This window comes from Olea europaea, chromosome 14 (assembly GCF_002742605.1).
Source record: "Olea europaea var. sylvestris chromosome 14, O_europaea_v1, whole genome shotgun sequence".
NCBI lineage: Eukaryota > Viridiplantae > Streptophyta > Magnoliopsida > Lamiales > Oleaceae > Olea > Olea europaea.
Genome location: NC_036250.1, coordinates 10493539 through 10505482, shown reverse-complemented (window position 1 = coordinate 10505482; position 11944 = coordinate 10493539). Strand labels below are relative to the sequence as shown.

General features: G+C 33.2%; 1 protein-coding gene across 1 annotated transcript; it reads left to right on the top strand.

Moving 5' to 3' along the window:
- The first annotated feature begins 580 nt into the window (after positions 1-580).
- LOC111409648 (flowering-promoting factor 1-like) lies at positions 581-1245 on the top strand. The gene has a single exon (XM_023039675.1). It carries the CDS (start codon positions 685-687, stop codon positions 1018-1020), a length of 336 nt encoding a protein of 111 aa, XP_022895443.1. The 5' UTR covers positions 581-684; the 3' UTR covers positions 1021-1245.
- The last annotated feature ends 10699 nt before the right edge of the window (positions 1246-11944 follow it).

Genomic DNA, 11944 nt, shown 5'->3' with positions numbered 1-11944 from the left:
AATGAGGTTTTTGAATTAGCTCTGAAGGGTAGTTCAGTGGTTAGGTCTTGAGTTTGCTGGCCAATGGTCACCAGTTCGAGTTCTTTCAAGGCTACTGAGGTGAGTACCCGACTGTAAATTTCAGGGCCTCATGAGATTAGTCGAGGTGCGCCTAAACTGACTCGAACACCCACGATCATTAAAAAAGAAGAATGAGGTTTTTGAATTTAATCCTTGTAAGTTACAGCTAATGAAATTACATTAAGTTTAAGCCAATCTCTCAAGTCTCAACCAAATAGATATTATGTTCCTCATGTCAATGGCTGCTGAAGATTCTCCTGTGAAGACGACATTGAGTTATTAAAAAGAAGAAAAACCCCACATCAAAGAGTAGATTCTCCCGACGTATCCCCCCCCTATGGTTCGTGTACCCTAAATCACACCCAAATGGATCCCACAATATCTAGATTCTGCACAAAGTTAAACAAGCCTATCATTTCCCAACTTTTCGTTATCCCATTTCAGCAGTACAATTTCTCTCTTGTTCTTTTTCTCACCAGTAACACGTATATATACCCTTCCCACTCTTCACTTCCTCCACCATCATCGCCATTTGCTCTAAATTTATTTTCTCCTCCTATACCAACATCACTTAGTTGAAGAGCACAAGTATACATATTTAAAATTATTAGTCCTAAGAAAATCATGTCAGGTGTTTGGGTATTCGAGAATAATGGTGTGATAAGGCTAGTCGAGAATCCAGCGGCCGAGCAGCAGGGTGATGGAAGCCATTCGAAAAAGAAGATGTTAGTGCACTTGGCAACAGGCCAAGTGGTGTCATCGTACAATTGTCTAGAGCAGATTCTGAGGGATTTAGGTTGGGAAAGGTATTATGGTGGTGATCCAGACCGGTTCCAGTTCCACAAGCACTCTTCCATTGATCTTATTTCTTTACCTAGCGACTTTTCCAAGTTCAATTCCGTTTACATGTACGATATTGTTGTCAAGAATCCCAATGTCTTCCAAGTTCGTGACATGTAATTAACTTGCGTACTAGCTACATCTAGGCTTTCACACTCTTGGTTGTCCTTGTCCACTTCTCACCTACAATAAATGAGCTAGAAAAATTCATATATATGCTAGGTCTTCGCCAAAAGTTTCATTCTTCATATGCCGTGTCTTGGAGAAAATGCCTGTAGAAATTAATTTGTATAGCAGCGAGGCCTTATCTTCTCTGTGTATTGCATCCATTTTTTTACTCAGTGAAATGTTTGTTTCTTGCAATGTGTTGGTATGATAGCTTATTGGCGTTGATTGTTTCGTTTGTAATTTCAAACTTATCGCCAATGATAAGCTTGTAAGAAATTTTAAGATGGTCACTGAAAGTAGTTTATAAAGGTTTCACATATGGTGACATGATTAGAAAAACTCATGAAATCATACATATCATTGTTAAGTTCTCAAAGTGAACTAACCATATGCGTGCAAGACATTATCGTGTTCTCATTAAAATTTTTTTTTGCATGCATATCGTACGAAATAACGTTTAGTGAAAGTTAAGAACACCAATCTTTACATTGAAAGTTAAAATGCCGCACGAAGATTGTAACTTATTTAAGAACACTAATTTTGAAAATTAAGGGCTCGTTTGAGCTTTAAATGGATTGATCAACTTGTTTGAAAATAATTGACTCTGATATTCTATTGAACATTGAATTTCTATTTTAGATGGTCGACCTTTCAATGCCAGCGTGCTAAAATAATCAGTGAAGTTCTTGTTGAAGATGGTAAATAAATTAGTCGATAATGATTAATGGAGACATTTATGATCACATGTTGAAAAAAAAAAAAAGAAAGAAAGAAAGAAAAAGTAAATCCCCTCCAAGATGTTCGGAGATAAAAGCGAAAGTATAAAAGGAAGAACATTGGTGANAAAGAAAGAAAGAAAGAAAAAGTAAATCCCCTCCAAGATGTTCGGAGATAAAAGCGAAAGTATAAAAGGAAGAACATTGGTGATTGCAATTGTCCCAAGACAACATTGTCAAACTGGCAGGCAATAATTTTGATAATACAAATAAATATAAAAGATAATGACTATGCTTTGAAAGAGACATGCATGCATATAATTTGTTAAAAGATTATGGGATGAAGTTTCCAACAAGTTGGTACCCGACGGATCCAATCATAACAAAGATTTTGATGTTTTGACATTCAACAAAGGTTGTAATAGGGGCATGGTTGTTCACGTGAACTGGATTGTTGCAAAATTAAGCTTTTCATGGGGGGGCATGTTTGCACGTGTATGGCTTATCGGCATCTTATATATAAAAAATATTCAGTTGTCCCAATATTGTGACCAATCAAAATTCATACACAAGTAGTCCACAAATTGACCCCTACAGTTCTTTGTCCCAACAAATACACGACCACCGGAACAAACGGTGTTATTGTTCTTACCTATATATCTTGATACAAGTGTTTTAATATAGAGTGAATAGTATTATGATCTCTCATGTAGTTTCCGTAAATATATATATGATTATCAAATTAGATTTCTATTTTCAAAAATACTACATATTAAAGGTGTTATGCCTCTTCTAAGGAGTCTCCAAAGAGTGCCATTTGGCAACAAACTAGCAAGTTCAATCAGGTCCACACTCCACTTCACTATCTTACTTGATCTAGTTGAGGACATAATCTGGTACTGAATCAAACTCAAAATTCACTTAAGGCCTTAACTTCTGCTGAATAATATTAATAGATTCCGTGGAATCAAGGAAAACATATAATTGGATCTATTCAACACAAAGCGGGTACCTTTACTAATTCTCAGGACTCCACCTGCATAAGTGTATATGTACCCTTTTGAATCAAAAGTATTCAAGGAGATAAGATTTCTATTCAAATTGAGAACATGTCTTATAGCACCAAATCTTCTAATAATCCCATCAAATATCTTAATTTTGACCCTTCCAATACCAACTATCCTACAAGGTGAATTATTTTCCATTACCACAACACATTTGCAAATTGTTTCGTATGTTAAGAACAAATCTTGATTATGACACATATGAAAAATGCAAGTTGTATTAAGAATTCAATCCTTGTCAGGTTTGAAGTCGCCATCAGAAATAATCAAAGGTTCTCCATTATTGTACCTATCTTTTGCCATACTGACTTCACCTGAAATTTCTGATTATTTTTCCTTTTGATTTGCAGTAGCTAAATTTTTCTTTTTCTGCAACTTATAATAATCAATTACAGATTTTATTATTGTAATTAGATCTGAATCTGTCACCCATATAATTACCATTAACAATAAAGTTATCTCCATGAGCTTCAAATCCTACAAAATGCTTCGTCTCCTATGAAAAAAGAGCATCATAAATTTCTTCAATAGTGAGAGTATTACAACTGTATAAGACCACGTCTCTAAACGACATGTATAAAGCCGACAACGAACATAATAATATTATATGTGAAAGAATCTAGAACGTTCTAATACCACAAGTTTTAGGATTTACTGAGTTTACGTTCCATATTACAAATTATTCAATTCGACCATAAATGTGGAATTAAGTTAACTAAATCAACAAGTCACTTTAATTAATTGTCTAGTTGATAAATCATACAATTCAATTTGTTCTAAGTTTAAATGTCGCAGGTATAATTTGAAAAGTAGTAAAAACAATAAAAAAAATACCAAAGTTGTTGACGGAGAAACCCAACGTGGGAAAAAACTCCGGAACCAAGTCAGTTACCTCCATTATTGACAATTCAGAGCATACAATGATACGCCTATCATGTACCCGTTAAGACCCCTTGCCACAGCCTTACAATCTACTGCCGTAGACACCTCTAGCGCTAAAACTCCTGATCTACCTCCTGCAGCCTTCTATTGCCGTAGATTCTTCTAGCCTCCTGCAGCCCAATCTGCTGTCTCCTAAGCTCCCTGGTCTGTACTGAACGTCTCTCCAAGGGGAACACTGATAAGTACAATTTATGTATTTATTTATGTCACATTATTAAACTTTTAAGTCGTCAATTTATTAATTTCTATCTAACTTAGGTTAACTTTCATTGTGTTTTTAGTGATGGACTAGTTTGAAGCATTTGGAAAAGGATGAAGGACTAATTGGCCATTCGATGAGAAGTTTGGAGATCAAATTTCATACTTTGAAAGTTGAGGAATTGGAGAGTGGAATTAAAAGAAACATGCAGCTGACTTGGACTCTAAGAAACAAATAAAAGTGGGCTGTTGGTTAAGATATATTACATACGAAAGAAAAAAAAACCAAGGCAGAAATTGACTGCCGGCTGGGAATAAAATTGGGAGACAAGACCATTGAAAAGGGTAGCCAATTAGAGGGGAAAGAGATACAAGAGTATACCGGCATTGGGGGCTGATTTATATATATTTTACACACTAATTAGAGGGGAAGAAAGGTGAGATATATATACAAGAAGTCGCTGGCCAGAATTCACAAAAAAAAAAAAAAAAAAGGCTGCTTGGGAGTAAAAGAAAAGTGGCTGCTAGTCTAAAATATATATATACATACACTGCCGGGTGAGAAAGTGGAGAAGACGAGTGCCAACTGGGGAAATATTTATACACACTTTGGCGGCTGAACTTGGGGAAACTGGTTATATATATACACATAATTTGGTAGAAAAAGTGGAAGAATTCTTGTGGTTTTGCTTTGGAATTCAAACTTAGCAGATAGAAGATTGAAGGAAAATAAAAGTCAGAAACATTGCGGCTGGAAGTCAAAGAAAAGGCTACAGATTTGAGAGGAAAACAACCGGTCAAAGTGAAAGAAAAATACACTCGCGCAGAAGTCCAGAAAGAAATTGAGGAATTAATCATGTTTCGTCGACTTTGGGTGATGTCTTTCCACTTTTATTTGTTTAATTCCAACGTTATGCTAGGCTAAATATTTTTATGTATTGGATGGATGACAAAATTGTTTAATTCTTAGTTTTAATTCGAGACCTATGTTTTTAAGTTAATTCTTGTGTTGTGATTCCATTAATATGTCTATTTATATTGTTTTAATATTTGCGCACCATTAGGACAATAAGTTGCTTATTAGTAGTGTTAGAAAACTCACGATAGGTAGAACACTATTATTGGGACACACGGGCAATATATGTTAGGAATAATGTTTATGGTGTGTGCGATCATATGTGATAATCTTAAATGTCAATGCATATTTGTCATATGAATTCGAACTAGGAATATGATTATCTCGTGGTAACCATAGATTTATTATATCTTGGGAAAGAATAATAAATAATAATGAAATTATTGATCGTCACAATTGTATGAATTGAGATAATTATCATTGGTTGAGAATTAGAACTAAGAATTGATCAGTGGAGTCGAAAATTCAATACATTCGCACATATGATTTTTAAACCAACTTCATTCTTTTCACAAGTTTTAGTTATAAAAATTATTTAGCTATTCCTTCGATCGTTTTTTAGTTACAAACACGAATTTAAATATATCAAATATACTAAAATTGATCCTTATTCCCTGTGGGACGATAACTTTCTCGTCACAGTTATTATTTGTACAACGAACCCGTACGCTTGCTGAATTTTGAAGAACAAACACCAAGAACCGCCTATTCTTGTGCTTGTAACTGCGCCTCAATCCACTTCTCTCAGTTCCCAATGAGAGAGTCACTTCCTCAAGAGATTAAGGAAGACACGGTATTTTGGGTTATGAAGATTGATGTTTTCCCAAAACATTGGTTGTTGGATCACAAGATGAATGTATGTGAATTCTTCAATGCATTATAGCTTGGATCACTCAATGATGTTATCAATGTGTTTGACAATGAAAAAATAATGTAGCAACCTACAATTTCACGTCTATGACTTTTGTATTTATCGTTAGGGACAAGAAAGTGTCATGGGCTATTTAAAACTCTCAAAATCGCGACCTAGACTTTGGCCGGATGACATCATCGCTCGAGTGAGGAGCTAGTGAGGAGCAAGCAATAGCTGAGTAGTCGTTAGTATTTTCATCATAACTTTATCTCCCAATGTCCGCTTGAGGTAATTTAAAATGTGTTGGAAATCTAACTTAAAGGACTACAATTCTTATATGGTAGCCTTATCCAAATTCTAATGTTTTCTATGTGAAAAATGCAATGCAATTTACAACTAAAAATCCGAAACATAATTTGTGCGACTCTTTGATATCCTTTAGACTTCCAATTGTGTTCCGATGATCTTATGTGATATTCTTGAACATCTTGGACTCCTTCAATGACTTGAACACTCATCTATACAAATTTATTCCCTAAGCCCCTGACTTTTACAACAATGTTCAATTGAGTTCCTAACTTTTACAAACATACAATTAAGCTCATTTTGTCTACATAATTGCCAATCACACTCTCAGACCTAACAAACAGAATTACTGAACACACTTTCATACCTAACAATCCATAAATCTTCTTCATTTGACTCTGATGGAGAAACCTTTGGATTATAAGATCCCTCTAAAGGTTCTCCCAGAAGGTCTTGATACCGTGTCCCTCCTTGCATGTTTTTTCCTTTCTCTGCAAGACCTACCTTGCTTTTAATATCATCAGAGCTTTCATCTCCCAAATGTGAGAGATGTCAAGTCATTCCTATTAAGGTAAGATGCCCCACTTCTATTTTGTGTTTTGTGTTGTAACTTATGAAATTTTAACTTTCAAAATGAAAGATTAGTTGTAATTTTCAGTTTTCATTGTCTTTATTTCAGTTTTTTTAACATAAAATTAAAACCAATAATTTTAGAGCAACTTATATTTTAAGTGGATTAACTTTTTATTATTGTGGAGGTTGATTTTTTCCTATAAAATGGATTGCTTTTCACAACTTGAAAAATATCTTGAAAGAAAATTATTTGTACATTTTATACTATTTTGACAGCTCGATGAGAGACTCTTTATTTTCTTGTGATTGTGCCCATAGAAGGAGAATCGACTGTGAGCCATATTAGTTTTATTTTGAAATTGTGTAGTGCTGAAAGTATCTGCACAAAGGGCTGCACAAAGGGGAGGCAATACGACTTTAGGATGACATCCTTTACGTGACTCCCAAAAACTTGCTTTTTTAGCTCTACTTTTACTTTATGTTTATACTATTGTCGAATTATATTTATGATTATATTATGTTAATTGATAATGTATCTATACACAAATCGCCTATTTTTTCCAACAATCTAAAGGCATATTGTGTGATATGTGTGCATCTCTTTCATTCATCAATTGGGTAAGTAGTTATTTCAATTTACAGAATTAAACATTTATGTTTAGTACTTTGAAAAAATGCACGTCAATAAGAATATCATGAAAACTAGTTAGTGGTCATTAGTTAGAAGAGAATTAGAGGGACATCTAGATTGATTTAGCCATAGTTAACTTATGCAATATCAAAAGAGATTTAGAGCACTAAGTCTTCTCAAATAACTTGGTAAGAAACAAGAGACTAACTGATGCAATTCACAAATATATAAATTCATAGATGACCATTAACCATGATTATGCCCAAAGAATAACACGGTAATTGTAGCACAGCTTTGGGGCGTCAATTTCATAGGGAGATGGATGAATTGTTTAAAGGATTTATCGAAATAGGATCTTGTGAATTATGTGAAAATAATTTGTCAATTGAAATGAGATTTAATTATCAATATGCGAGATTAGTGAAGCGTCCGAATTCTTTCAATTGGATTAGATCATCAATATCAATAATTCATGACTTTTTGCTCAATTAGAGATTTTCATTCCAACTCTCTAATTGGAAGATTTAACAATGAAAATTAATCAAATTTCAATTGTAATTCTAGGATCTAGATTTTTGTAAACCATTCCATCACATGTTTATTGGACTAAGATTAAAAATCGACCATATACACAATGCATAAGGCAGTAAATAATCCACCAATAAAGTTGATTGAAATTGAAATTCAACAATTAGTTCAATTCCACGATAGAAAAAACATGATTGAATCTATGAAGAATATAGTAAAAGTTAAATCAATTCCAAAGTAAATTCATAAAAGAAAGTCCAGATCTAGAAGTGTTTGACAATAAAAGTACCAATTTGCATGAATAAATGATGTGAAGTCCCCAAATCCAATGAGTTCCTTCTTAGCTTCACCTAGGAATTTAGTTCTCTATCGAATTCTTTAGCCCAAGATGAGAGAAAATTGTAGTAGAGGTCAAGAGAGGCGTGTTTTGTCCAGTTTAGGGCTTAAAACCATGTGCCAAATTGTTTCCAAAAGAGGATGAACCGAATAAGGAAACTAAATTTTCGGCTAGAATATTTTGTGTGACCACTTTTAGTACTTTGACAATAACTTTCTCTTTCGATGCCCAATTAAGGCAATTCAAAGTGCGTTGGAAAGCTAACACAGCGCTACAATTTTCCTAAACTAGGTATTTCCACTTTCGAACGTTTACTAGGTCAAAAGTTGATCTCACTCTCTGGCTGAAAATTTGAAAAATCCTTATGCGGTTATAATTTGATTTGTGAAGATATTATGGTCATTTTTAACTTGTTTTGACTTCTAGTTGCACCAAATGGACTCCTAAATTTCTCGAATCATCATTCCATTGTCCGTCTCATCTTTAGATTATTTGCAACTTGATTCCTAAACTTTCAATTTCTTCCATTTTGGTTATTTTTCGCTCTTTTATTTTAAATTTCACATTTTCTACCAAAATGCAGCCATAATCAAAGTATAAGTATAATTAGTGCATTTTGGTTGTCTAATATGCAATATGATGAAATCCTGAGATATTGTGTTTGTCAATGGAGATATTTCATAGAGTTGATAATGCTTGAGGTAAATTCTAGCTTTAGTATGAATATAAATTCATCAAAAATTAAAAAAATATTAAAATTGCAACCAGTATTTTATATACTCATAAAGGGAAAGGCCGCTGGAAGGAAACTAACTTAGGGTGTTGTTTAATCTTTATGTCCGTGTCCTTTGAAGAGCCTAAATCTTAGGATTCAAAATTAACCTTTGGGGAATTGCATTTTAAACTCTATCTTTGTGATAAATTTGTTTGTAACGGTTATTTCTATGTGAATAAATATTTTTTGAAGTGCAACATCAATATAATCAAAATTACCTATAATTCATATACACTATTTTGGAACCCTGAAGTGATCATATTTATACATTGAACTTCAAAAGCAAGGGCAAATGTATGGAAATTCATCTTCCAAAAGTGAACTATTAATTATTTTTATTAATCATTTTATCTTGAAGCTTGAGAAGAAAATTTGGGTTTTGAATTTTCTAATGGTGTTCAAGATCTCAGATCAAAATATATTAATCTGTAATTTGGCTTGAAGCTGCAATCTTGATGAAAAATAACCAAAAAAAAATAAAAAAATGATAAAAAATAATATAATGGAGGGATCCTCTAACACTAACCATACTTCTTTAAGTACGACCTGACATATCTTTTAGCCTCTCCAATCGAAATTTAATTACAAGAACCTCTCAAAGCTTTTTGAAAGGTCTCCATTAACTTCTCTAGCTTCTTTGGGAACTATTGAAGAAATCTGAAACTATATTCTTGACTTCCAAATGCCATCATCTAGATTTAGGGTCAAAAAAGCTTGCTGAACCTTCTAGTTTCTTTTGAATTACGGGAGAAAACCTTGCTCCTTATTTAGGAAAAGCTAAAATTTGAAGAGAGTTATGAATAAGAACGAATGGTTCAATGGACCCTTTTGTGAAAAAGTAACATAAGGAGTTTCAGCTTCTCTGGCTTTTTCTTAATCGGGACATTCCTGGAACGCATATACCAAAAATTAGAGTAGCAATGTTCTGTCCATATTGTTCCCTTAAACTAAAATTCCACTTTGGTCGGGTATTACTCTGTTGTTCAAATATTTAACTCGTCCATAGTCACTAAAGCTTTGACCACCTACTAATTGAAAAAGGGAAAAGAAATAAAAACGTCTACTATAATTAAAAATAAATAAAATCAATGCACAACTCTGGTTGAATTAAATTTTGGATGGATATTAAATCCTTTTGAATGAAAAGATGTATAAACTGCAAGGATATTATATTGTTATTTTATTATTATGTTAAGACGTGACTATGATTTTGGACTTTGACCATGGTAAGTGGAAATTATAGTATATGGTGTCTGAGCACCCCAATTCTAGTATCCTCCCATAGGTCCCTTGACAAGATGTTCTGATCTCATTTCTTTATTCTGCTTTATGATGGAATTTTGTATCAAAAATTGGTTATGACCAATTTTATATGATTATTTAAGTGGAATTAGTTATTTGGTGAATGAGAAATTAAACCAAATGTAAACTGCTTAATACTTGAAATTGTTGAAAAATTGTATAGAATATTGTGGAATATTCTAGAAATATATGGATGAAAAAATGTGTCTTTTCATATGAAGGATCATGACTCTTGGTGTGGGTATGATTAACTTTCAATAATTGTGTCTTTTAGCCCCCCGTTTGGCCCCCATTTTGTGAAAAAATTAATGGGCGAAATAGTATTTTTTGGAAAAATAAGTGGTTGAAAAAAAGGGAAAAGTTTTCGATTTACGTATAATATTATTTTATGGAAGATTATATGGTTGAAAATATGATAGAAAAATGAAATGTAATAGAATGAAAATTAATGGGATCCAAACAGGAGCTTAATGTATAGAAATAAATTTCAAGAGATGTATCTCTTGGTATGATTGTGTTCTTTGACATACCTTTTTAACTACTATATATAGACCCCATGTGTTTGGATTTTATCAATTCAAGAAATTCAATTCATAATTCCATATCATTTCATTTCATGTTACACCTTGGTTTTGCATAAAACATTTGTGGTTGTGGTAGAGAGGGAACTCCGTTGGAATTTGTTGGTTTATGCCATTTGGAGTGCTCCTATGGCTAGACGTGATCGTTGTATACTGGGAGATGATTGTTGAAAAACTGTTAGCACTGATGCGGGGCAAATTCATCTTAAAGATACAAATTGTAAGACATAATTTAACCAATTCAAGCTTTATATTTTTGTAATGTGGGGGTATTTAAAATTTTAGATAAATACGCCTTATATTATTCTTCTTAACTGAAAAATTAACTTTTGAAAGTGTTAAAAATGAAACTATGGATGTGTAGGTGAAATGCAAGAGCTCAGTAAATGCATTTGTTCGAATGTGTTACTAATATCACTTCCTAAATTTCATATATTTATCTTACTATATTAATTATGTGACATTAATATTTTGGAAAGTTCTTAGATGATATGAAGATGTGAAAGCGGAGAATAAGAGCTATGCAAATTGATGGTACTAAATTACTGTCCAAAAATGACATGAAATAAATTATAGTCTGTAATATACATAACAAATCATCGAGAGATGAGTTTAAGCCCACAAGAGGTCATCCCTGGGAGTAACCCAACCTTTGTGATTAAAGATCCAATGAAGAAAGTTCAATGTGGTAGAAACAACTCGTACTACATTGTAATAGTATTATTTTATTTGTGTTCATCATATGGTATTAGTGCTAATAATAATGTGATGTTAGGAAGGGTTTAACCCCGAATGAGTACCGAGGTGAGAATACCCACGAGGTGTGAGTCGTACGCGCCTGTGGACGACTCACCTATGTAAGAGTTGTCATGAGATTGTAGCTATGAGATTGGGCTATTCCCTATAGATTTTTACTAGAATCAAGATTAGAGTTTATGGCCATTAAAAGCGCTAACCACTATGAACTGAGTCGACATCGATACTATGTATACGACAATTGAAGTTTCGTCATAGGGATCTAATTCAAGGCATAGACCACTATGGCTCCCTTAAATGGAAATTGTTATCACTGAGTGATGTTCAAGTCCAAAAAATACCTACATCTATTGTACAGTATAACGTTGCCACTAAATAATATATATTAATCTATTTCG